Genomic DNA, 27,954 nt, shown 5'->3' on the forward strand with positions numbered 1-27,954 from the left:
GTTGGACTGATGGGACGTACGGTGTCAGTGCTGGAGAGACTGTCACAGAAATAAACTGCATTATCCACTACTTCTGATCTTTTTAAAAAAAAAAAAAAAAAAACCTTCTTTTTTGTAAATTCTTTTACATTTTAGTTATTTAACTTCACCTGTTTTGTATTTTAACTCTTGCACGTTGGGGGAATAAACAGAAATTTGTGATGAAAGATGCGTGTTTTGTCTATAATCTACAGACTTTATTCAGTGCTCAGTGCACACTTCTGTTACACACATTTTGACAGATAATTAGTGGTGCTTTTGAACATATCACACCAAGCAAGATAGATAAACTGCACTACTGCAGCAGATATATTATTGAAGTGTGCTTAGATGACGTGTATACATACACCGCTCACAAATAGTTATTCAACTTTTGGGTGAAATTTATGGAAAATGTAAAAAATTCATGCTATGGTGATACCAAATCATGAAAGTAGGGCATTTAAGTAGAAGCATGCAATAGCGATTTCCTCATCTCAAACTATTTATTGAAACAAAAACTAACAACAGTGGTGGGTATATCACAATAAAAATGTCAATGTCTCATGACAGTTTGGACAGAACAGCAGCCTTCAGCTGAAATCCAGTACAATTGTGTCCCACCAGTGGCGTGATCCCGGATATCCAGGCAACAGCTGACCTCTGCCTCGCAATTAACCTTAAGACCATCTGTAAAGATGAACATAGATATTATCATCAACTTACTGCGTTTAACTGTTATGTAATGGATGAAAACATAGTCGAAGCTAAGTAACTAAGCTAACGCTAACATGTTCAGTGTTAAGAGTCAAAACATCTCTGACAATTACTTGCCTTCCCCGTTGGCTGTGACTGCGATGAAGGCAGATTGTTAATCACAGCAGAGCAAATCTGAAGAGCAGATCCACAGTAGCATCCTGCTTCCTTTTTCCTGCATAAAAGCACCCAAAAAGGTATTAGTTGTTAGTAATTACTTTCTATATTCATAAACACAGTTAAAGTAAATGTTCTGTTTTGTGATTTTAGGATGGGCTGAAAGTTAACATATTGATCATGTTGTTGTCCACACAGTCTAAACAGATCTTACTTGATTTGGTCTGTTGAGAGGAGGACGGCATGGATGAGCTGCAGGATGGGATCAGTGAGCTGCAGAGTAGTGATCCTGGTAACTGGACCTCATCATCCAAGGCCGACAACTAAATAAATGAATAAGAAATGTTGATGATAGCATCTGTAATTTAAAACCATTTTCTCCATTAACTGATTAATTATTGCTTTGTCCATACGATGTTAGAAAGTGTTACAAAAATACCTGTAATAATTTCTAACAGTGCTAAATGCCTTGCTTTGAGGCACAACTGGAAACCACCCAAAAAAATCTGAGTAAAGGAAATCAATGCTTTGAATTTCCACATCTGCAAAGCTGAAACCTCAAGAACAATCAGCATTTTACCTTGAAATGATAAAAATAGCTGCACATTACCAGTACTCTTTACTTCATTGTGTTAAATTGATCAGTTGAATTAGTTTTAGACTTACATTAATGATAATGTTAGCAAACAGTTCATTGATTCTTCAAGAGAAATTTCAATGATTACCATATAGTTCAGTAATATAATTAATGGGCCGTTGTGTAACAACGTGGGAGGTTTTGAATACAGGTCTTGTTAGGAAATACTGCTGCTCCTTTTCTCAGGTTTTATAAGGAATTGTTTCATAATTGTTAGCTTAGCGGCGGATAACTGGTTAGCAAACAACAGTTCAACGCCAACCTCTGATCACTGATGCTGTGTCCTACCACGTTAGCTGGTGTAGCCTTCATAATATTAATGTGGGACTACTGTAGCTGGTGTATTCATAGCGGGCTAACAGCAGGGTGTTGGAGAAATAAAACTTACCAGGATCAGGATCGCTGGTCTGCATGGCAGACTCCTCATGCATCGCACTGCTTGAATGTCTTTGTATTTTAGGCTGATTACAAAATAAAACTCAATAAAACTCTCGTACGGGTGGGTGTCCTCCATTGTCGTTTCGCCATACCGACATGTCCCTTCCAGGGCTCGGTAGGTAAAAACTCGGAATATATTGAATGAAACTCTGAATATATTGAATGAAACTCTGAATATATTGAATGAAACTCGGAATATATGGAATGAAAGTCTGAATATATGGAATGAAAATCCGAATATATTGAATGGAACTCTGAATATATTGAATGAAACTCTGAATATATGGAATGAAAATCCGAATATATTGAATGAAAATCCGAATATATTGAATGAAACTCTGAATATATGGAATGAAACTCTGAATATATTGAATGAAACTCTGAATATATGGAATGAAAATCTGAATATATGGAATGAAAATCTGAATATATGGAATGAAACTCTGAATATATGGAATGAAACTCTGAATATATTGAATGAAACTGAATATATTGAATGAAACTCTGAATATATTGAATGAAACTCTGAATATATTGAAAGAAACTCTGAATATATGGAATGAGAATCTGAATATATGGAATGAAAGTCTGAACACTTTCATTCAATATATTCCGACTTTCATTCAATATATTCCGACTTTCATTCAATATATTCCGACTTTCATTCAATATATTCAAACTTTCATTCAATATATTCCGACTTTCATTCAATATATTCAAACTTTCATTCCATATATTCAGAATTCTAGATTTTATATATATATATAATTTCCTAAACGGCATGCCATATATATATATATATATATATATATATATATATATATATATATATATATATATATATATATATATATATATATATATATATATATATATATATATATATATAATATAATACATATACTTATATAATATATAAGTGTATGTTCCTTCTCATATATATGTGTGTGTGTGTGTGTGTGTATATATATATACACATATATATACATATATACATATATATATATATATATATATATATATGTATATATGTATATATATGTGTATATATATATATACACACACACACACACACACACACACATATATATGAGAAGGAACATACACTTATATATTATATAAGTATATGTATTATATATATATATATATATATATATATATATATATATATATATATATATATATATATATATATGCTAAACCTATACCTAAAAACATATACAATCGAATAGAAAAGAAATACTTTATTAATCCCGAGGGGATATTTGTATGCTCCAGTAGATAAAAATAAATAAATTAATTAAATAAACAATAAGAATAACATAAAAAGCAACATGTTCTATGTCAGGGATGGACAAATGTTTTCGTGTTTTGTCATGCACATGGTATCCAAGAGTGTAGATAAAGTGTGTAATTTCAATTAAAAAAAGATGCTACAAGGCAGAGAGGACTGAGAGCTCTCTACCAACCAGGGGTGATGCATTGAACAGCTATTGCTTGTGACAGGAAAGATTTCCTGTATCTGTCCTTGTGGCAGTGGAGCTGGACCAGCCTGTTGGAAACATTTCTCCACTGCTTGTCCAGCAGGGGGTGAAGCGGGTGGTCAGGGTTATTCAGGATGGACAACAGTTTATTTAAAACCCTCCTTTCCACCACAGCTTCAAAATAGTCCTGTCACAATGCTGACTTCCCTGATCAATTTGTTCAGTCTGTTCTTATCTCAGTTGTGATGCTGCTCCCACAGCCGACCACTGTAAAGTGCAGGACGCTGACTGGTGAAAGACCTCCAACATCCTGCTGCACATGTTAAAGGATCTTAGTTTCCTCAGACAATAGAAGCGGTTCATTCCCTTCTTGTACACAGTGTCAGTGTTGGTTCTCCAATTCAGTCCACTGACAAGGTAGACACCCAGGTACTTATACTCCTCCACCAGGAGATGTCCTCACCAAGGATGTGGAGCGGTTGTGTAGCTGTCTTCTTCCAGAAATCGACCACCATCTTCCTGGTCTTGGCCACGTTGAGATGCAGATGATGCTACCAGACCACTCTGCAAAATCACCCTCCAGAGCCCTGTATTCCTCCTCCTGTCCATCTCTCAAATACACGACAGCTGCCAAGTCATCTGGGAACTTTTGCAAGCGGCATGACCCACAATTGTAGTGAAAGCCAGAGGTATATAAGGTAAACAGAAAAGGAGACAATACAGTTCCATATGGAGCTCCTGTACCACTATCCACTGTACCAGACACCACGTTGCCCAGATGATACTGTTAATTTAAAAAAACAATTTAATTTTTAATATTTAAATTTAATATTAAATTTAAATGTAATATTAAATGAAATTACATTTTTATGAACTTGAATTTTACAAGAACAAGGTTGTTTTGTGTCTGGCTGGGTAAGGAGGGAGAGCGAATGGGTGTGTTCCAATGTCTTTACCACCATAATATACGGTATGCCACAAAAAGTATTAGTATGATGTAATACATAGTATGTCAAATGCAGTATGGCAAAAATAACAGGTTTTCATCCCACATCCAGCCTCATTCTGCAGTGTGCAAGCCAGCATGCTTTTCTGGTTATTTTGACATACAATCTCCTGCAGGAGTTCTATCAGGTAAAGATCCAATAACTGATCCTCATACTGACTTGCTTTGTGCCACTGAAACCTGGTTACAGTATTACGAATATGTCAGTCTAAATTAATAAACCCCTATCAATCATATAGATATTCATATACCCAGAAGTACAGCATTTGGAGGGGGGGGCTCAGCAATCTTCCATTGAAATTTATTAATCAAAGTTGAGTTTTAACCCATTTGAAAGCCTTACTCTTAGTCTGTCACATTCAGAATGGAAAACACAAAACCCAGTTCTGTTAGTTGTTGTATATCACCCAAAGTATTTGCCAAGAAGTTCAATGGCAGCAGATGTTGATCTCTGAATGCAGAAACTAAATTTAAGGAAATGATTCCATTATGATTTACTTAAATGCCAATTGCCAACACAATAGAGAGCAGCACCTCTAATGTTGGTCCAACACAGATGGTGAATGATTTTGATAGGACACCAGCCTCACTGCATACATCACTCTACATTGTTTGGTCTCTGAAAAAGGAGTCAGTAAATTATAAAAGAGTTACTCAGTGTTATATTTCACAATTCTGTGTCATAAAGCGGACTTCTTATGAATCAGAAAGGTAGTGGTGTTGCACCAATTCATAAGAATATCACTTAACTTGGAAAGACAACTTAATGACATAGGACAAAAACTGCTTATTATTTTCAGCACTGTAGCCAGGCTGACAAAGAGCAACAGCTCTGTGGAGCCTTGCATTTCTGTTCCTCTTAGTAGTGAATATTTCATGACGTTCTTTACAAGTGAAGTTTTACCATCTGAGAAAAATCATGAACAGGTCATTGGGTGTAGTGACTCTGAAGGACTCTGTAAGACCAGACTTATATTTACTTTATACTTTTGTTCTGTAAATCTCTCAGAGCTCACATCTATAGTAAATTATTTTAAATCAGCAACAGATCCGGTAGACTCCATTCCAACCAGGCTGTCCAAGGATATCTTTCCTTTAATTAACACTCCAGTATTAGACATCATCAACCTCTCTTTATTAAAAGGTTATGTACTGCAGGCTTTTAAAGTTGGAATAATGAAATTGCTACTGTAAAAGCTTAATCTTGTCAGATTACATTATAGCCAACTGCCCAATATTTTGTCGGTCCCCCTTGTTGTCCTGTAAGTTGCAAGGTGGGGCCTCCATAGATTAGACTTGTTTGTGCAGCACATCCCACAGATGCTCGATTGGTTTGAGATCTGGAAAATTTGGAGGCCAAGTCAACACCTCAAACTTGTTGTTGTGCTCCTCAAACCATTCTTGAACTATTACTGCTTTGTGGCATGGCACATTGTCCTGCTGAAAGAGGCCACAGCCATCATTGACTACCGTTTCCATGAAAGGGTGTACATGGTCTGCAACAATGCTTAGGTAGGTGGTACATGTCAAAGTAACATCCACATGGATGGCAGAACCCAAGGTTTTCCAGCAGAATATTGCCCAAAGTATCTCACTGCCTCGGCCAGCTTGCCTTGTTCCCATCGTGCATTATGGTGCCATGTGATCCCCAGGTAAGTGACACACACGAACCCAGCCATCCGTGATTCATCAGACCAGGCCACCTTCTTCCATTGCTTATTTTTATAATATACACTGTCTGTCCAAAAAAAGTCACCACCTGGATTTAACTAAGCAAATAGTTAAGAGCCTTCCATTGGATAATTACTGCAGTGAATATCTTTCAGCTGGGAACAACGTATTAACCCTAGCTGATGCAATCCATAGCTTCTCATTTCATGAAACAACCATGTTGTTAGACATATCCTGTGCTCATGGAAAGGATGTTAATCTGCCTCTGAAGGGTCAAATTATTGGTTGACTCAAGCAAAGAAAACAAGATGTCTGAAACTACTAAAATCGGGTTAAGAACTGTTCAATGCATTATTAAAACCTGGCAGGATAGTGGCGAACCATCATTGAGGAAGAAATGTGGTCGAAACAAACTCTTGGATGATCATGATCAGAGATCCCTTAAATGTTTGGTAAAATCATAACAGAACTCACAGCTATGTTTAGTAGTGAAAGTAAGGTTTTCCATACACACAATGTCAAGGGAACTCAAGGGATTGGGAATAAACAGTCTTAAGAAAACCACTGATCAGTGAGGCTAATCAGAAAAAAAAGGCTTCAATTTGCTACATAGCATAAAGATTGGACTCTGGAGCAGTAGTTCCCAACCTGGGGGGCGCCAGAGATCTGAGGGGAGACGCAAAGCTTTGTCTGCTCTGAGGCTGTGATGTTATAAAAAATAGATTTTTACATTCTGGATAAAATCAGAGTAACAGACTCACTGTGTCATCACAAGTCTACCTATGAAACAATTTAAAAACACATTTATTTGGTCTTTCTTCAGGTTGGCTCTAGTTCATCCCTATTCATTAGTTTGTGTTACAGTTAGAAAATTACTGACGGGAAAGGTGTCTGAAAAACGCAAAACGGGTGAAGCTTCATCAGTACCTAAAAACTCCGGCTCTACTTGGAGAGTTACCTTAAATTTGGTTTTATTAAAGGACAAGACAGAATTCTGTTATTTGTGGTGAAATGCTCGCAAATGACAGCATGAAACCAGCGAATTACGGCGACGTCAGGAAACAAAACACAGTTCGGTAAAGTCGGAAAGATATTCACAAATTCGGACTTCTGCCATCAATAACTCATTAAATATACGTTGTCTAAACATAAACTATGCATCTTTTCCATCATTGTAAGGTGCTACAAGCCCAGTTTAATCAAAAGTCGCTGTCTTTCAAGCTGCAGAAATAACAGTGGTGTCTATGAGCAGCCGGCTGTGCGACGAGTGAACAGGGACCGTCTGCAAAATGCAAAACCGCTGCAAACAGCCAAGAGACACAAATATTCAACAAATTTACTGCAGCCAGCAACTGACTCTTGCTGGTCATACTACAACTCTTGGTTTGATATAAAAAAAATTTTTTCATAATTTTAAGGATTTTTTTAGTAAAAAAAAAAAAAAAAAAAAAAAAAACCCAATAAAACTCTTATGCACTGTAGTGTCACCAAATTTACTGCAGCCATAAACTCTCTCCTCCTCATAGTACAACTCTTGGTTTGATGTAAAATATTTTATAATTTTATTTTATTTATTTATTTTCTATTAGTGATACAATTCAATAACTTCCCTCTTATGTTTTGTAGTGTACTTATGGGGTGGTTTTGGTGTGTGTGTGGCACTGGGGGGTGCAGGGGCCACTGGGGCTGGGGTGCAGCTTATAGAGGGGGAGCTCCAAGCCAAACAGGTTGGGAACCACTGCTCTGGAGCAATGGAAGAAGGTCATGTGATCCGACGAGTCCAGATTTACCCTGTTCCAAAGTGATGGGCACATCAGAGTAAGAAGACACACAGATGAAGTGATGCACTCATGCCTAGTGCCCACCGTACAAGCCTGTGGAGGCAGTGTGTTACGGCGGGTTCAGAGGCTCAAAAGCAGGAAATGAGGAATGCAGACAGATGAACAGTTTAGTAATGCATTTATTTACAACACAAGGAAAAATACAAGGACTACAAATCTGAAATGGAAGTACTACCTAACCCGCTTAAGGCGGAGTTGATCGGAAAACCTCTAGTGGTTAGGAGGACTAATTACATGAACTGAAACAACAGTAACTACAGTTAACCCACTTCTAGTAAAACCAGGGCAGGAAAACAATTAAATGGGGAGAAAATACAAAACTAACTAAAACCTAGTCTAACAGGAATTCTGTACAGAAAGCCCAGACCAATAAGCTATTCTACCTCAGATATAAATAACTGAGGTAAAACGTCGTAAGCTCTAAAATATGAAAAAGCCAATTTACGAAATACACATAAATTGGAATTTAGACAACGATAAGTCTGATGTTGCTAGGGCTAGAGAACTTAACTGACTCAGAGAGGGGAATGTCCAATGAGGGGGATTAGGCTCTCTCCAGTCCAAACGACCCAGTCTTTGGTCTCCAGTGTGTGAACACTGCAGTGGTGGGGCAAGGCGTCTGGGGAAGGCTGGTGGATAGACGTCCGACAAGGCAAGGCTTTTTCCGGTGGCACGGTAGGTATTCTTTTCCAGAGGAGAACTGACGACAGGAGAATCCTTCAGGCAGAATGGAATCCACAGAGGAACGGTGAGCCAGGCAGCCGACGAAGGAACCCAGAGGATCAGGTAACCACAAGCAGGCAGAAGTTAGCTCTAAACACAAGGAAAGCAGAATCACTGAAAGAACTAGGTAAGTGGCACAGAACGTTCAGCTCACAGAACTAACTGGAAGATCAAAGACAGTCCAGCATCATACGACCAGTGGCATCGGGTTTTATGGGAGAGCCGGAGTGACTGACTAGCTGGCTTCCACCTGCACATGGTCCACTGATTACCTGATGCAACATACCTGCCACCAGCCTCTGCAGCACACACCTGGAGGAGAGAGAGGAAAGGTGGTCCAACAAAATATTAGTGTGCAACTCTTTTTTTGGATGGGCAGTGTATAAATTTTCTTTAGGTGTGAAAGCGAATGTGATTGTTTGTCTCTATATATAGCCCTGTGATAGACTAGTGATCTGTCCAGGGTGTCCCCTGACTTCCCCCTCAGTCAGCTGGGATAGACTCCAGCCTCCCATGACCCTAATTAGGATTAAGGTGTATAGATCATGGATCAAGACAAGGAATAGATGTAATATTAATTAATCAGTTATTTAATTAATCACCAACTATTTTGACAAATGATTATTAGATTGAAGTGTTTTTTGAGAAAAAGGCCAACTTGGACTGATTTCAAGCATTTCTTTACTCCTTTGTGAAAGTTAATTGATTATCTTTGGGTTATTGACAAAACAAGATATTCTGGTTTGGGAAAAAGTGATAGACATTTTTCACCATTTTCTAACATTTTATACAGCAACTAATCAATTATTTAAGAAAATGATCAGCAGATGAATCCACATTTAAAATATTTCTTAGTTGCAGCTCTAATAAGTGATGTGACTATTCCTGAACACTAGTCTAATAATCTAATAATTCTGGGTTCAAATCTAGGCCTTTCTGTATAGAGTTTGCTTGTCCTCCCTGTATTCATTGGTTTCTCTGGCTTCCTCCCACAAGTCCAAAAACATGCTGAGGTCAATTGGTAACTCTAAATTGTCTGTGGGTGTCAATATGAGTGTGCTTATTTGTCTCTCTGTGTAGTTCTGTGATAGACTGGTGACCTGTCCAGGGTGTCCCCTGCCTTCAACCTAATTCATCTGGGATAGACTCCAGTCTGCCTACAACCCTACAGAGGATAAAATGGTGTATGGATGGAGAAGAGGCAGGATACTAGATCTGTACATGCTAAAGGAGGCAAGGGTGTAAAGTTAAGCCACAAAGGGATTATTTGGATGGAAAAATCATCTTTTCATGTCATTTTGATAAACAGGAAACTGAGTTTTTGGAGATTTATTGAATTCCAATAGATGAAGTTTAAGAGAGAAGCCTAAAATTTGCATGGATGTACAGAACAAATCACAGTGGTTATGTTGAGTGGAATCACAAGCCATCAAATTTCTTTTGCAAAGACATGGATTAATATTGACTTCAGAACAACACAATAACACATACTAGGCCACCACAACAGGCATATGTAACACATAGGAACATGTACAAAAACCTACATGTTGAATGCAGTGATTGTGTGTGGTTTCCTGAGGTGTTATCACAGTAAGGTTTGGTACCATCTTGTCTACTCTGTAAAATCAAAAGGTGAGGGGTGTACTAGGAAGCAAGTTCCATGTAACTAGGCTCTCTTAGCTTATCAGAGATAATAGGTGACATAATGATGATCTATGTAACTATCAAAAAACACTGTCACTGCAAACAAAGCCAGAGAGGCCATGAGAGGAAACAACTGTTAATCATGTCTTTAACCCTTTGATGCACGGTGTGGGTCAGGAGATACCCATTTTCCTTTGGATTTGGGTCACATTTGACCCATGTTGTGCCTCAAAGGGTTAAAAAATCCAGTAAGCGGTTTGTTCAGTCCTTCAATAAATATAATGAAAGATCATTAATAAGAAGTTTCGTGCTGTTAAACTATGATTGTCCACATCTGGCTGACCAGTGTTGTTTAATTTTGTCCTAACTTGTTGAATCTAATCCAGCTTTACTCTAAATCTGCATACAGCGATGACTGAATTACAATCCAGCAGAGCAAACTGCATAGTTTGTCAGTGGTGCACTGCTTCTACATTTGTACATTGGTTTGCCAGATTAGTTTGTAATTCAGTTGGGAGGGTGCTGCTTTTAGTGTCAGTGACCGGAATTCCTGGATGCAACATTTCTGCAACCTGTTTACCACCATCAATGACTAGGTCCAGAGGACTGACTCTGTGTTATTAAACCAATACTCAAATAACAAAAATGAAAGCATTTTTCCTTCTGCTCAGCCACTGTGTGTTGATTAAACTGAGAACAGTAATAGCACCAACAGAGACCTGTCATTGTGCTGTGCTATACTTTGAAAATATTGGAAGCATGGCATGCAAAATTAACAAAATGTGGAATGATTTATTCCTTTTTAACTTGTACTTTACAAGGTGACTACATAGAGAACCTTTGCATGAACCTGCATTGTTTCCCCTTACCAGCTTTTTCCATATGCTTTTTGTTTGTCTGTTCTCGGGTGTTCAGAAAAGGAATCCTTGATGTGTTTTGAAATCTTTGTTGCACTGTACATTGCCAGCTTTTGTGGTGACAGAGTACAATGTCAGTTTCAGATATGTATAGCTCAATGTGTGTAGTCAGCCTATTCTCCCATAGGACACACAGCAGGATTCATTTTATCAGTGCATTAGGTTAAAAATAGCTATGCACACTGCATGAGAAAGGATTTTTTCCTGCAAAGGTCAAGGTTACATTGAGGTGAGTTAAAATTGCATTCTGTTCCTATTCTTTTCTTTTTTTTTGGCCTATGCAAAATTCTATTTTATAAAATACCAAGTAGTTTGTCTTACTGTGTCTGAGAAGAATTAGGACTGAAAATAATGAACAAATTCACACACATTTATACCTGGGTCAATATATAATTGAGGAACTGTTGAAGTCCATGGGATATATCTTGCATACATTTTTATTAAAAGTAAAAAAAAATTTTATTAATTAACTATGGAAACAATTCATTTTTATTAATTAAAATGACTGGATACCACTAAAATGTCAACTAAATAACTGTCCAAATTTAATAACAACCACCTTCTAATTAGCTAAACAATAATAAAATGAGCTTATTCAACAATTGTTTTGATTGTGTTCTTTTTATAAAGTTGAGATAATCATGACAGATATTTCTTTTTTGGCAATAAATCACATTTTATATGGAAAATAACAAATAGTATCTGTGTCCGACAAATCACTTTCAGCTAAGCTACCCATTACAAAAACACCTCTCAAGGAAGTGTGTTAATTCCAGATCACATGACCTGCTCCACATGATGTCATTATCTCCTGAAGAAAAGACTGGCAAGAATGCAAGGCTTTCTGAGTTATTTAATATAAAGCATTGTGTGAGCCAAGTGTGGATTTATCACATTTCAACAGATGTTACTGCAATATCTTTACAAATAACTTTCAATTTCAATTTTATTCAATTGTATATATAATATTTTAGAAGAATCTTTCTAAAAAAAATGCCATGTGGTGTTTGGTTATAGGCGGCCATGTTGATTTTTAGGTCTGAAAACAGCAAAAATGTCAACTATGTTAGAAAAAGTCCCCAATTATATATTGACCCACCTGCAAACGGTATCAGTGCTTATTTAAAACATGTCTGCTGTAATTTTTCTGATATTATGGGATCTCATGATTTAATTTTCTATGTATGAAATATTGTCTAAAGCAGATATCATTATAATTAAAACAAAATCAATTACTGTAAAATCTGATACTTTTAAGCTCTAAAAAGCATACAGAAATATATAAATATAATATTACATTTTCTTACAGGGATTAATTCCCAGCAAAGTGAAGGTAACCCTGCCTCTTACTCTGTCTAATCAATAACTAATGAATTCCAACACAATCCACAATAATTAAAACAAAACAAACAAAAAAAAATGTTTGATTTCGTATCTAGCTGATAAATAACAGAAAACAGAAGCAACAATGCAATTTCTTTTATGACCAGTGCCAAACATCAATGTTCAGCTCACACCGCCGATGGTCAGATCTATCGGGTAGAGTCAGTGTACACAGCCGGCATACAATGATCGATAATCTGGATAAGGTGCTGACAGTCCATAGTACCTTAGTATCTATCAGAATGCACCTGCTAGCTTGTCAAAGCTGTTATAATAAGCAGGATATGTTGTTTAACAACACATAACAGGGATGTTTCAAAAACGTGATGTAACTGAGATACAGGTGTAAAAGTATGTCATCAACAGTTTAATAAGAAATGTGTTTACTTGGTACATATTTTTTAGTATTTCTATTACAGTGGGAGGGAGGGAACAAGGATTAGCCTTTTCAAATTGTTTGACCAAATTATCTTAACCCAAGGTTCGTTCACTTTACTTTATCAGAGCTTTTAAACACATCCCACTGTCATCAGATAATTGTGTTCTCTCCTCTGTTGACATGGTGCTGGCTCAGGTGTCATCACATGACTAGGGTATAAGTACAAGTGTGATACTTCAGTCAGGTAACAACAGGTGGTCATTTATGGATGGAGATAGTACCCCCTGTTTAAAGATAGTGTCAGATGTGAATGTTGTCCTCTACCTCTCTCCAGCAGCCTGCTGACTCTTAGTTGGTCAACCTAAATTTTTTACTTAAGTTACACGATAACAACATAACCCACATCTTGACATTTTTTTTTTAAATTTAACCTTTATTTAACCAGGAGAGATCCTGTTGGATTAAAAACCTCTTTTTCAAGGGAGTCCTGGCCAAGATAGGCAGCAGCAAACACAAAACACAGTTATGAATTTACACAGTTAAGACATGATTAAAATATGAAAAAGAAATTAAAAAAAAAACAAAACATTTAAGCAAATTCTACTCACTGATGACTGATGTCTGATAAAGCAGACATTGAAAGCTTTAGAAAAAAACTAGTTTGAGATCCTTGAGTTGAGTTATATTGCAGAGCCAACATTATTTAGATCAAGAACGAATCTTCACACCTCAGGAAGTGAAATGTTGCAACAGCTTGCCGGGTCACTGTGAAGACACAGACACTGCACAGAGGACAATATGGCAATTCATTTACTGTTCTTTCATTGCATTCATTGCACAATTCAAAAACGCGATTATGCAACAGCAAAAACAAACAAAAAACATCAACAGCCGCAAAACAACAAATTCATTTAAACATTCCTACATGTCTAATAGTTCCAATATTGTATGTCTCATAGGCAGTAAGTTCATTCAGTTCTCACTCTGTCTTACTCTGTGTCCACCGCTCCCTTTGATTAAACCAACACATACCAACATGTCTTTCCTTTCTGATAGCTGCCTTCTATGTAATCAGAAACCGGTACCTATGAAAACTCAGTTTCATCTTCTGTGTTGTCGATTTGAGAAAGCTCTAAGCTACATTTGACAGAAGAAAATAACTAACTAAAATTGAGGTTTACTAAATGAAACTGAACATTAATTTGTTGTTAGTGCTAGATTACTGAAAACACAAAACATTGATGATTGGTTGCACATAATTTGCAAATTGAGTGTAATCCACTTTGGTCACAGAAACAAAGTCAATGCATCATTGGACCAAGTAATAGTAAATGCATGTCATATTGTGAAGAAATTAACTGTGGAGATGAAAAGTGCACACAGTATGTTTTTTGTTTGATGTGTTGTAACTGTAACAAAAGCACGTTTTGGAGCCCTGTCTGCCTCATGGCTTGATTAACCAGTATGCACAAATTAAGAGGGAATGAAGATTTTGCTCAGATTATTTCATAATGAAATTCTTTCTGTGTACACCACCTATCCACAGAAACCTCTACATCTAACTTATCCTGTTATTAACAACTTTTACCTTCTGTCTAAACTTGTGCCATGGGGACTGGTCCATACTTAGTCGCTTCTCATTTTCTGTATTCTGCTAGTGGCCTTGGTGGGTGATATACCGATGAGCAGTCCAAGTTCACTTGTAACACCCAGCAGCCTGGATGCAACAACATCTGTTATGATTCCTTTGCTCCTGTTTCACATCTGTGCTTCTGGGTCTTCCAAATTGTGCTAGTCTCCACCCCATCGATCTTCTATATAGTTTTTGTCCTGCATACGATCGCAAAGGATAAGAGGGTGAACAGCCACAGAGCACAGCTGGTATCCCAGAAACCTCCCACACAGAGACGTAGGTACATGTGCACAAATAGCAATGGAGGGTCAACATGCCCACTCACTGCCCTTGACAGCTGTACAGTTCCTCAGTTGTGTAAACATTCCAGTCATCCCCAACCCCAAGAAGAGTACAACCAAAGTACTCAATGACTTCAGACCTGTGGCTCTCACCTCCCTCGTAATGAAGGCAGTGGAGAGAATTGTGAAACAACATGTCATCGGAGTAAGTAACTCACAGACTGGCCCTCACCAATTTGTATATCGTTCGAGCAGAGGTGTTGATGCCAAAATATTCATTCTGGACACTTTACACAGTCACCTGGAATACCTGAACACTTCAGCAAGACTCCTGTTTGCCAACTTCTCCTAGGCATTTAACACCCTCCAGCCTCACAAACTCTCCTCCCGCTTCCACCTGGATGATCAGCTCATCCTGTGGTTATTGGAATTTTTAAACCACAGATCAGAGGGTACGGGTCAATAACACCTTCTCTGATCTACAACACACCTCCACTGGTTCTCCTCAGAGCTGTGTCCTCTCTCCACTACTCTTCAGGGATGGATGAGTTTATAGTTTTATTATTAACATTACTAAAATAGATTACCCTATGTTCTACATACAGAACTGCTGCTTGTCCTCAAACATCCAGGTTTGTAGTCTGTGCAAAAAAAATAACTCTATATTAATGTAATTACCTGGACCTAACCTGAGCCATGCAATATATTGTCATTAATGTATGCAGAATATTTCATGTCATCTGCTTTACTCAGAACCAAAAGACAAGTGAGCTCTTACAGGCGAGCTCTTTAACTGCCTGTCAAGCATTAGAAAAAGAAAATTTAATTCATGCTTCTTCAATTCATATTTGGAACACAGTTGAAAAGATATTTAATTATTTAATTGAATTTAAGAAATTTCATTTTATAACAGGATTAAAGTCTTTTACAAAACATATGCACAGCTGAAAAACATTGTGCCTCTTCTCCTGATGTTCTTTAGTGGAGCTGATCAGCCTTCAGTTTTCATTGATACCATCATGCTGGTACAGATGCTGCTGCAGGAGATGGAGCTGCTGATGTTCCGTCTGTCTCCCAGCAGTAAGTGAGGACCTGGGTTTCTTCAGCTGTCCCCCGAAGAAAATAGCTGAAATGTTATTTTTAATGCACAGTCACATAAATAAGAACAGAACAAAGCAATACTACAGGTAATGAAAACAAGACAATAATTCAAGAGTACAAAGTCAGAGATCGAGTACAACAATAATTAACAATATAAAGTTATTTAAATTAACTTTGAACTCATTCAAACATCATTCCTCATTCCTGTGAACAATAAAAAAAATTACACGGTGAGGTGTGAATGTTAGAGACACACAGAACTACTTACATCCCTGTTAATCCACGATAGACCCGACAGCACCTGCGACAAATTTCAAGTCTTGCCAGGATGGCTGCTCTTGGCGGGCTACTGTGAGCTACTGTGTGAGACAGAAAGCTGTCACGGAAAACAGAACATTAAAACACTGTTAAAAAAAATAAAGTTTGACCTAAAAAAATGACTTCAAAAAAAGAAGAAAAATCTGAATATTGTAAGGGAAAATCACATTAAAATACCCGCCCCTGCACCCCCCATAAAAACAGACATAATTTTGAATATCTGTGTTTTATTTTTCAGTGCAACTTTTTTAGAGACATTTTTTTCTTTTTCAATGCCAAATTTTATATTCAATGACCGAATTCAGTGACAAGCTATACTGTATCTGTTTGAGGGCCAGATATTTAAAGTTCTAATAATGATCATAAGTGGACTCCAACTTAATAATTTATTTAGATCACTGTTGCCACCATATTACTCAAAAAATAAGATATTTTTGCAAAGATTTATAATGTTTAGTTTTCTAAGAAATTGTTTAACCACCATCCTCAACCATAAACTTTGAGCAGTACTTCCTTAAGCACTGCATTGCAGGATGTTATTGCACAAGGACAGCACACTCCTATGTTTTTTTTTAACTTTCCAAGGGTGAACAAATCAAAAATTGAAAACTTACGTAGAAATTATAACTGGCAATGAAATGGAGCTTTTGATTTCTATTTCTCTTATACTATCATCATACAGTTGTTTCAAGTTTATGGAAAGTAAAAATACATGTTGATCAGGGGCAGATCTAGAGAAAAATTAATAGGGTGGCAAAGGGGTGGCAGACACATTTTAGGGGGTGGCGTACATACATATACATATGTATATGTATAATCGAAATTAACGCGTTAAAGTCCCAGCCCTAATATATATATATATATATATATATATATATATATATATATATATACATATATATATATATATATATATATATATATATATATATATATATATATATATATATAGCCAACCAGCAGGCATTATCAAATTGATGCAAATACTGCTGAAATAAGTATGTTAAATAAGTATATATCATTTCTACTTGTCAGCCAATCCTAAACATGAGCTGTTCTTATTAGCTGTCAATCACAATATGTGATTTGATATGTCTAGTAGAAAGGGGAAAACATTTCAACTGAAATAAAGTTGACTTTACACAATTTGAAGAAACCAAATGCTTAAATTTAGCAACAAATTAGATTGAGACACAACATGTCTCTCTTATGGACTGTTTTGGGAAATATCCATTTATGTGATCTCTGCTTATGTTAGGCCTGCCACAATGATTACATTGCCAACACATCTAGAACAAAGTCAGAATCCAGATAATTTTATTTATTGTCTTAGATTTGTGGTTTTATTTTTTGATGCTCTTTGAGACATTTCTTACAATAATTCCAATATTTAGATATTCTTAAGAACTAAGGATCTACTTATCATCTTAAAATTAAAAGACTAACTACATCTGATAGTATTTTGTCCAAAAAGGTAATTATTGCGACAGGTGTACCTCTTACTCAGATATATTATACTAAAGCAATATTGATACCATGTTGACCAGCTGGACCAGAGATAGTCTCTGATTTACCTTTCTCTGTCTGAGCTCTCCATGCCTTCATTTCTTTCTTTCGTTGAACTCTTCCTCCTCCATCTCCTCTCTGGGCTTCTCTTTCTCCAGTCCAGCTGTCGTCCACATGAGTGAGGTCGAAGGGCTGCACCCTCAGGCAGTTTTGCCACCTCCTCAGTAAGGAAAGTAGCTATTGGCTGTGCTAAAAGTCGCTCGAAGTCGGTAAATGACGTCATCGCCTAATTTGCATAATTTCAGTTTGCATGTAATTGTAATCAACGTTGTAGGAAAGAGGGATAACGTTGTGGGAGAGACAAAAAGTGAGTATAAATCACCCAAAATATGTTTTTGAACTACACGCTAAATGCAGTGATTTATTTTAGTATGACAGAAAAGAAACATTTTCATTTACATCCCGCTCTGTAAGGCAGGACGGGATCTGCGGCGGCTTTGCGCATAGGCGATTCATTTGCCATCTGGACACGGAGCGATGTGGGTCTCCTCTAATCAGACAGTGGGAATGCTGCGGGGTTACTAGACTGGCAGCCTGTGAGTGCTTTGGGACGGGTAGGAGCTCACAGCAGCACCTGCTGCTCGTTGAGGACAATACCTGCAGAATGATAGGCGCTTTCACGTCAGAGTCTCCAAAACACCAGAAAAAGTCGCTAGATTTGTCGCTAGTCGCTTTGACAAAAAAAGTCGCCAGGTTGGCACACTGCCCTGATGGAGGTCGTGTCGCCTCGTATCAGTAGCAGCATAGACTGTACAGTACTGAACGTCTCCATGATGCATTCGAAAGCACTCGGACATCGGAGTTTCGCTCGTTATTCGTCCTTTCTGGATTTTCGCTCTTTCCGGCCGGCCACAAACTTTCATATACATATTTTTGAGTTAGATCGTTCACAACTGGGGTGGCAAGGCATCTTCTAGGGGTGGCAGCTGCCACCCTATGCCACCCCAGTACATCCGCCCCTGCCTATCCATATGTAAACTCAACATGTCATAGCTGTACTTATTCATATATATATTCAGTGTCATATATTTACATATCCATATGTAGATTCATCATGCCTGGTATATTGTTTCTGTAAGACCTTTTTTTAAATTATTATTATATCTTCATTTTTTAAGCCCTGTTGAACTTTTCGTAATTCTTGTGCTTCTTATCTGTATCCAGCTTCTGTACCGTGAATTTCCCCTGTGAGGAATCAACAAAGTTTAACTTATCTTGTCAATTCATAATTTCTACATCCAAACAGACTGATGAGGAGTTTGAACATTGCTTCATTCATGTTACAAATGGTACATGTTGGTCTTCTACAAAGTTACTTGCCTATCATATCGTACACAGGGATGTTTCTGAAAGGATGGCTGTGACTTTGCACTTTTTATAGGATCCAGTAGCTACTCACAGACTAGGCTGTGAAACCATGTCAATATGATTATTCCTGAAGCACACCGGTAAAACAAGAATTTAGAACTTCTCACTGTTTCCATCAATAGAAAACATGAAAATGGTAAATTATCTGCACCTAAATAGCACCTGGTACTCAAAGCGCAAAGGTACTTTGGCATGCAGAGGGGATCAAACCAACAAACTTGCGGACAGCAGATAACTTGTTCTACAAAGGACTTGTTTGAGTGCCCCGGCACTATGCACAGCTGACATGGTTGCAGACATGGCCTACATGTAGAATTGCACACCCTCGTAGGCACAGAAAGCATTTGTCGGCCTTCAGCACAAACTATAGGTTCAACCCTTTCTGGGTTTGAACCTTAATTAGCCAGAACTAATCCAATAAGAAACAATCCTTTCTAATCCTTAAATTTGTGAATGTATTTTTTATCTCCAGAGTACATATTGTACAGCATTTATAAGAAGAGCTTTTTTTAAAGGCAAGTTCAAATTTTGCAGTGAGACAGCAGATAAAAACAGTCATCTTCATATTACGGCTGAACAGGTTAAGCCAAGTAGTATAACTAAAGTTATCTAGTTTACACACCATGTTTCTGATGGGGAAAGTTAAACACTTAATAATGCACAACATGTTAACAAGTTACAATAATAACTTTAATCTCACATTTCACATATTGATATAACATTTGCATACTCTTTCCAGTTTTTTTTTGGCCTGACCACTGCAACATAGACTAACAGTCAGTTACTTTTTTGGTCTCTTATAAACAACATCCTGCTAGTGATGCAGTGCATTGTGGCATCTAGGAAACATGAACATGAGAGACTTGGTGGTTGACTCATTTTCAACAGATGACCATCATTTTCAGAGGACAAACACAACGTTCTAAATGCTGTAGAAAACCTGAAGCTCATTAAATGATCCTTTAGCCTCCCTCTGAAGACTATGATGTGTGTGGTGTGTCTGTGTCAGCACCAACTGACCGCTGTTCTGCCAACATGTCTATTAGTTTCAGCTCGAGGACTGGATCCCTGGACTCTGCTGACACCTGCAGGACAAAAAATAGCACTGTAATCACACGTTTCAAAAGATTAATCTAAAAATCACATTCTGTGGAAAGCTGCAGAAAGCTTATGAGCACAGCTAGCACATATTAATGACAAATACGCCAGGCTGAAACCAGAATTATTCTTTAAGACTACATGCAGCCTACATACAAAAAAAATCACTTAAACTGCATGGCAACCACATTTTCTTAAAATTTTTGCAGCCTTCTTACAATCATATTTACTCTTAAATATTCACATCATCAGCAAAGCAACATGGCCATGATGAAAATGTTCCATCAGTACAGCCAATTACAATCTGAAAACTGATTATTTATAGATCAGTGTTCACGTTTCTAAAATCTTCTATATGTTTTTACCTCTCCAATGATGGTAGTAATATACACAAAATGTTTTACTGAATGAGAACTTGATAACCTGACAGTCATTCTAATGTCCACAAAGTCACAGTGTTATAAAAAGAAAAGTGTATAGATTTTATTCTCAGCAGATTGCAGGATAAATCTTTTGATGTCATTATTTTTCTTGAGAATCAGTTTCCAGTTTAAACAAGTATGGTTGAAATACTTTAATATTACTATTTCCTATTGTGCAACAGTAACTGGTTTTTACTGTGTTTGAATAGCATTGTAGGTGAGCTAGTGTACACGAGCTGCAACAAGTGGGTAGGAGTGGGTGGAGAGAGAGGTGGAGACTTCATAGATCTGCTAGATCTAGACGAACCAACAATGTAGTTACATCTAAGAAGTTTTAGGAAGGGATTTTTTCATGAAAGGAGCTTTGATACACCAAACAGGACTTTTAGATGTTGACTCAATGCCCAAGGTGGCACAGTGGGGCAACTAGCACTGTTGTCTTACAGCTAGAAGGTCCTGGGTTCAATTCCCAGGGTCACTGTGTGTGGAGCTTGCATGTTCTCCATGTGCCTGTGTGGGTTCTCGCCGGGTGTGAATGTCAGTGTGCTTGTTTGTCTGTTTCTCTGTGATAGACTGGTGATCTGTCGAGAGTGAACCCTGCCTTCACTCTACGTCATCCTACAGAGGATAAAGCCGTGTATATAAAATGGATAATGGATAATCAATGCCCAGAGGGACTTTAATACTTCATTTAATGTATCATGTCTCACTGCAGGTTATGGCTAATTTGCTCAAGTTGTACGACTGTGGACTTTTCCATTCAAAAAAAGTATAAATATTACAAAAACCTTTTGGCTCAAGTGAAAAAGTTGTTAAATCAATAAAGATATGAAAAAGGGTAATGGAAACTATAAATATATGTATGTATGTATGTGCATATATACATACACACACACACACACACACACACACACACACACACACACACACACACACACACACACACACACACACACACACACACACACACACACACACACACACACACACACACACACACACATTAGGGCTGCCACAAACGACGCGTCGACGAATCGCCTGAGCACAATACGTCATCAAAAGCGGAAGTGAGCGCGCAATGCAACAGAAATCACCGTCCGAGTGGAGCGCGGAACACGCATGGACATCCGCGCCGCATCGTGCATATATAGTATATGCACGATGCGGCGCGGATGTCCGCGCTGTATCGTAAACGCGGATGTCCACGCTGTATTGTGCGTATATAATATATGCATATACTATATATGCACGATACAGCGCGGATGTCCATGCGTGTTCCGCGCTCCACTCGGACGGTGATTTCTGTTGCATTGCGCGCTCACTTCCGCTTTTGATGACGTATCGTGCTCAGGCGATTAGTCGACGCGTCGTTTGTGGCAGCCCTAATATATACACACACACACTTTTTTTTTCAATATATGCTTCAAGAAAGTAACACAAAAGGTACAGCCTTTTGTATATTAAATGAAGTACTAAAGTCCCTCTGGGCATTGATTATCCATTATCCATCCATTTTATATACACCGCTTTATCCTCTGTAGGATGTACTAAAGGTCAATAATACTAGCAAGAACCTCACAGGGGGACCTCCTCTCCTTCGCAGGATAATTCCTTCTTTGAGTAGAGCCTTCCCGGTTTCCTCAAACAGAGCAGAGTCACCCATCTCACCGTTACTCTTTAACTCAGTGTATTTCTCTATAAACCTGTTGGCCAAAGTGAAAGAAAAGGAAAAATTTAGTACTGTCGATGGGCATCATTAATTTGGATCATATTTTAAAATATTTTGAAACATTTAATCTGTTTAAATATATATACACAATCAGTTGTGAACAAAAGTTTGCATACACCTGTAAAGACCATTTATGTCATGGCAGTCTTAAATTTCCAACAACTCCTGTAAGTCTAAACTATCTCTGATGGAATCATAAAAACACATACATCTTAAATTGTTACTTTTTCAGATCACATAATAAATCTTAGCAGAATCCAAATGCATGTATTGCTTTTTGCAACCAAGACACATTTGTTTTTAAAAGATTCTTGACTTTTGCTGTGACACTCAGATGATAGGGTCAGAATTTGGCATTAACAAAATTAAAGGATGGCTCTATCCTGCCTTGTATCAATGGTTCAAGCTGATGGATATTACAGTGGCAAACTTTGGGCTGCCTTAGTATCAATGAAGGAAAGAAGCCAGCCAGCCAGCCAGCCACAGACACACACTTGGTTTTTATTCTTTAATAATACATTACCAAACATACCTCTGACATGTAGAAACAAAGTCTGATTTGGAGAGATCAAGAGGCCGGGAACCTGCACCGTACTGCTCATAGAATCTCCTGAAAGACAGGCAGTTGTGAGTGGAGCTTACAAAAATTTCTGACATTTCTCAGTATATACAAAATGGGCACAAATAAATGGCAAATTTCATTTACAGTTTCTGTCATATTACTGTAAATGACAACATATTACAATGAATTTATTAAATAAAAAATGGCTGAATTCAACACTGCCAGAATCTAAGGACATAGTGTATACAAAATCTTTTAAGTAATTCAAACTCTCATTCAAACTATTTCACACCCCACACCAATGACATAGGGTTATTAAAATGTTAACATTGAACCTCTACTTAGCTAATGCCTCGACACATCTAACCACCAAATTAACCCTCATTCAGTATAAAGTACTCAGTGTTACACCTAATGATTATTTTCTTCTGAATTAATCCAAAGAGCTTTTTTAAAAATTTAATATCTACTAATTAATCAATTAATATATTATTTTTAATACAAAAATAATATAAGTTTATTTCCTTAAAACAAATATCAAAGTGTGCCTCAATAATATTTTTCCACTCTTTTCAATCAACGTCTAATAGTCATAATAAAGCCTAGCTGTTAGATGTTTGATCAGAAAAATACCCAACCTCAAATTTAAATGGACAAAGATATGTTTCATTTAATCGGCAACTCTCTACACGAACTGAAGCACCAGTATTTTCAATGATAGGTTCGTTTCACTAACTTTATTTTTAAGCTCCTTTGCTAGTCATTAAAAGGACTGCACGTTTTATCTTTTTAAAAAAAAAAAAAAACAGTCCATACTATCCAGATCTTCCATCATTTGCTATAATGCTTGCAACTTAATATATTAGCTTTTAATCAAGAAAAAATGACAGATTTTGTATAATGAAATGTTATTACCTGCATCTCACCATACTGTCTAAAATCTAGCAATATCACAACCATGATGATGGGATACTGTATGACTTAAAGATATATGTGCTGAGTGTCTGAAGGAAATGAATGCCATTATTTTATTCACTTTAGTGTTTACATCATTTAGCATACTTGTAGAGGTGGCAAACCAAGAAAATGTTTGTCCCTATGGTGAAGACTTTGGTAATTACTAATGTATAACAAGCATAATTACAAAGAGTGCATGAGTAATTCAAACAAGAGTGTGTAGATGAAGACACAGCTGTATGAAGGGTGTAACTATGATTAAAGTTGATGTAAATTCAAAATATTTTTTCATGCTGACACCGCTTCACACAGACAAGCAACTAGCATTGATTGGAAGGTCAGGTAGAGCAGTTTCATTTGAAATGTGCAGCACCTCCTACACTTTACAGCAATAGCAGTGGTGCCCACATGATTTTGTACATGTGGACAATGAAGCAACAATTGCAAAATCTATTATGAGTGATACTGCTAACGGAACATGTTTTGCGTGTTGATAATCCTGGCAGCCTGTATGATGCTATGAGCAATGATGTTACATTGCTGAGTCCCGCAGCCCAAATGCAGTTACAAACTGTGGTTGTACATCTAGAACCATCCATCCCGACCACTTTACACTTGAAACAAGACTTCTTAGAGTACCCAGTAACACACCTATCAAGTTTGAAGCAGAATGGACCCCGGTCATAAACAAAAACCAAGCAAAGACAAAACCAAAAACAAAGAACTGACGCACATTCAAATGATCCTTGATGTAGTAGTGCAATGTAGACATCAGAATATAGGCATAAGGAAGCAGCATAATTATCATTGTCAGTGTTAGCAGTTGACTTACGCTCTGACTACATCCTCTTGGTAGAAGATTTCAGATACAGTCTCCTGTTTCTTGGTGTTTGGTCTGGTATGTGGCTTCACATGCAGTGGGTCCCTCTTTGGAGGAAAAGTCTCGTATACGTCATACCAAATGGGCTTCTCTGACAGCTTGATGACTCCAGAGCGCATCAGATCTCGAACCCTGTTGATCACGCCATCTCAAAATGATTAAATTAATGAACTGACTGCAAATCAGAAATTACAAAGTTAATATTAAAGCTAGAATTCAGAAAGTTTCTCAGGGGAAAAATTTTAAGTTCATGTGCATAAAAATAGTAAGAATTGCATCATTTAGCTTGCAGCTAATTGACAGTGGCTTAATAAATGCTGAGTAGTATCAGATAGTTACATTTTGATCACCTTCGTTGAGGCTTAGCTTTTTATTTACTAAGCACCTCTGTCCTCCTTTGAACCAACATTTCTTTCACTCATATATCATTAACGCTCATATTTTACACATACAAACAGGGATGAATTGGGGAGAATTTATCCATAAACACAAACTATAAATGCATTAAGGAGAACAGTGATGTGTTTGCTTTGTTCACTCACTCACTATGTAGTACACAGAAGACTAACTAGGGGATGAGAGCAGATGGCTGATAAGACAGTGCAGTCACTCTTTGGATGCAACAGTCATGCATAATTATGATATTTGTAATTATCTCTGTTGGATAAACACCTGCACCACATCTGAGGCCACAGCACCACAGTGTTGATGTTTTCAGATGAGCATATGTTGTAATGTTGTAAGGCATGACAACTGACAAAAACAATGCCAATCTCCAACTCACAATATACAACCGGCAATTCACTGAAATAACTGAATTTGCACATCTCGGTCACAAACTGTTATCAAACAACAATGAAATGGTTGCTGTACAGCATCGCATCGCTTTAGGTTGGGCAGCTTTCAACAAAAATAAACAAGTCCTAACATCAAAACGAGTTCCTTATCAGCTGAAATCCAAGATCTTTGACACTCACATCATGCCAGTTGTGTTATATGGTCTTGATTGTGTTAACTGGACAACAAAATCCCTCCAAAATCTCACTGTATCTCAGAACCATATCATGAGACTTATGACAAACAAACGCCCCTGTGACCATATTCCTATCAATGAACCACTCAACACTACCAAACTGAAGCCAATCACATCAGTCATTAAATCGAGTATTTAAACTATATGGTCCTATCAAAAGATCAACCCATGGTGTGACTAAGATACAGTATGTCTCAAATGAAAGTTAGCCAGTAAGAGGAACAAAGGTCGACAATCAAAACGCTGGCTCAACAATATCCACTCATGGACTGGATTTGACCTTTTGATTGAACTTTGTGGAGATAAATATCTCATGTTCATGCACAATCTCCCACAAGCGGAGAAAGCTACAGATGATGATGGCATGTTGTAATGGGAAAATCTCTCCACAGCAATAAAATACACTTTATAACATACCTTTAGTGATATTTTGGCTGTATAGTATCCATCTGCACAGTAGAGCTGTAACTATACTATTATATGCACAAATCTACAATATACTAATTGTGAATTAATTAGCAGGCATACACATCAAATATCTGTTTTTAAAGCAGCAGCAGCCCCGTTGCAATTTTAGTTGACATGCAAAATATTTCACAAGTGAGCCAATTAACGTTTAATTAACATATTTACAATCGAACAGAGAAAGTAAAGTTTCAAATATATTTCTGAAAGATTTTTTTTTAAACTCCTGCTGCCTAAGCACAGAAGGAGACGAGCCACTTCACAGATGAGACGTTTGAGGCGCATCGGTCTCCCAGCAGTCTCTGGGTATGGGGCCTCCAGCTAGCAGCTAATGTTAGCGCTTCTCCCTCATCTTCTACTGACAACAGACACAGGCCGCAGCGCCTCACAGTGAAAGTCGGTCAATGCAGCTGTTGTATATAATATTTTGGTGCACTTCATGATTACTGATACTGATGTGCACAGCGCAATGGACGAAATGAACGCAGGAAAATGCGAACAGCACCTTAAAATGGCTGATCCACTATCGAACATGGTTCATTGTCCATCGCATACCTATGATGTCATCATAATGGCATATCTCTTTACACACGTGTCATGTAGACACAAGAATATACCATATGTTTATTTTGCTTTGTTACGTAGATATGTATCGTTTGCGACGACTTAGTCCGTGTTGCCCGACAAGCCACCAATGTCAGCTAACAAGACTGATAGCGTCATTGATCCTACCGGAGGGCCCACTTCATATAACTGATTGCTATTAAACTCCACCTTGACTCGGTGAAACAGAATTGCTATCCCGAATAACCAACACACAGTCTGAAATATCAAACATCGCTTTCATTTTTGTTTATTGCTTGAACAAGCCTAAATGTCAATGCGCTGTCCTTTCCGATCGTCAAGATAGGCTAAAAGTAGCGTTAGCTGTCTGGTTACTTAAGAATTACAAGCATATATAGAGTAAAATGTTTCTCTCTTACCGGGTGAATACAGTTCCAAACTTCTCCAGTCTGCTGCCAGCCATTTGACCTTTTTTCTGTTGCAGCACTACAAATAAGACTGTGTTCTGTATACGAGTAGCTCGTGGACCATCGTTAGCAAAAACCCGGTAAAGCTAGCCGCAGTTTGGATTTTGTGACTTGTCTACTCTCGCATTTACGGTACGGGTGCTTAGAACGCCCAAAATGGTTGTGGAAATGAAATAGTTCCACCTTCCCAAACGGTGTTATGTACACACGAAGGCCGTTTCTGAATTCCAAGCACGCAAGTCCGTACTCGCGTACTTGGCGAGTATGTACTTGCAAGTACAACTCCGAAGTACAGATTCCCGAGAACGCGAGAAGACATCTTGGTTAACGTGCAATTGGAACACCAGCGTACTTGATGACGTCACCGCCTCGGCTCATCCGCTCCGATTATCCTTACCGTGAAAAACTTTATGATGTGATGGTTTATTTATTTATTTTGTTCAGTTTTGAGCACGTTCTCTATTATTTGTTAACTTTGATACCGACAATGTTGGGA

The 27,954-nt window shown here is 37.6% G+C and overlaps 1 protein-coding gene and 2 long non-coding RNA genes across 3 annotated transcripts; all 3 read right to left on the bottom strand.

The window, feature by feature from the left end:
* Positions 1–852: 852 nt before the first annotated feature.
* LOC111565878 (uncharacterized) lies at positions 853–2,170 on the bottom strand. The gene is made up of 3 exons (XR_002745947.3): positions 1,917–2,170; positions 1,106–1,214; positions 853–949 (listed from the first exon to the last, which is right to left on the bottom strand). It is a non-coding gene; the product is annotated as an uncharacterized LOC111565878 (long non-coding RNA).
* Positions 2,171–8,069: 5,899 nt separating this feature from the next.
* Positions 8,070–17,152, bottom strand: LOC118470123 (uncharacterized). The gene is made up of 2 exons (XR_004847148.2): positions 16,298–17,152; positions 8,070–16,054 (listed from the first exon to the last, which is right to left on the bottom strand). It is a non-coding gene; the product is annotated as an uncharacterized LOC118470123 (long non-coding RNA).
* A 2,797-nt stretch (positions 17,153–19,949) lies between these two features.
* Positions 19,950–27,724, bottom strand: mrps23 (mitochondrial ribosomal protein S23). Its single transcript, XM_023267784.3, has 5 exons — positions 27,411–27,724; positions 24,882–25,061; positions 23,063–23,140; positions 22,381–22,504; positions 19,950–20,366 (listed from the first exon to the last, which is right to left on the bottom strand). Exons 1-5 carry the CDS (start codon positions 27,452–27,454, stop codon positions 20,262–20,264), a joined length of 531 nt encoding a protein of 176 aa, XP_023123552.1. The 5' UTR covers positions 27,455–27,724; the 3' UTR covers positions 19,950–20,261.
* Positions 27,725–27,954: the final 230 nt, after the last annotated feature.

This window comes from Amphiprion ocellaris, chromosome 7 (genome assembly GCF_022539595.1).
Source record: "Amphiprion ocellaris isolate individual 3 ecotype Okinawa chromosome 7, ASM2253959v1, whole genome shotgun sequence".
Taxonomy (NCBI): domain Eukaryota; kingdom Metazoa; phylum Chordata; class Actinopteri; family Pomacentridae; genus Amphiprion; species Amphiprion ocellaris.

What these genes read in the sequence shown, in the direction of transcription:
- mrps23 (XM_023267784.3), bottom strand. Translation starts at nt 27,454, where the DNA reads ATGGCTGGCAGCAGACTGGAGAAGTTTGGAACTGTATTCACCCG. An exon ending in TTTGGAACTGTATTCACCCG is followed by an intron (nt 25,062 to 27,410) that starts GTAAGAGAGAAA and finishes CGTGATCAACAG; the next exon opens with GGTTCGAGATCTGATGCGCT. An exon ending in GAAGGAGAGGAGGTCCCCCT is followed by an intron (nt 20,367 to 22,380) that starts GTGAGGTTCTTG and finishes TTTGTCCTGCAG; the next exon opens with GTGTCAGCAGAGTCCAGGGA.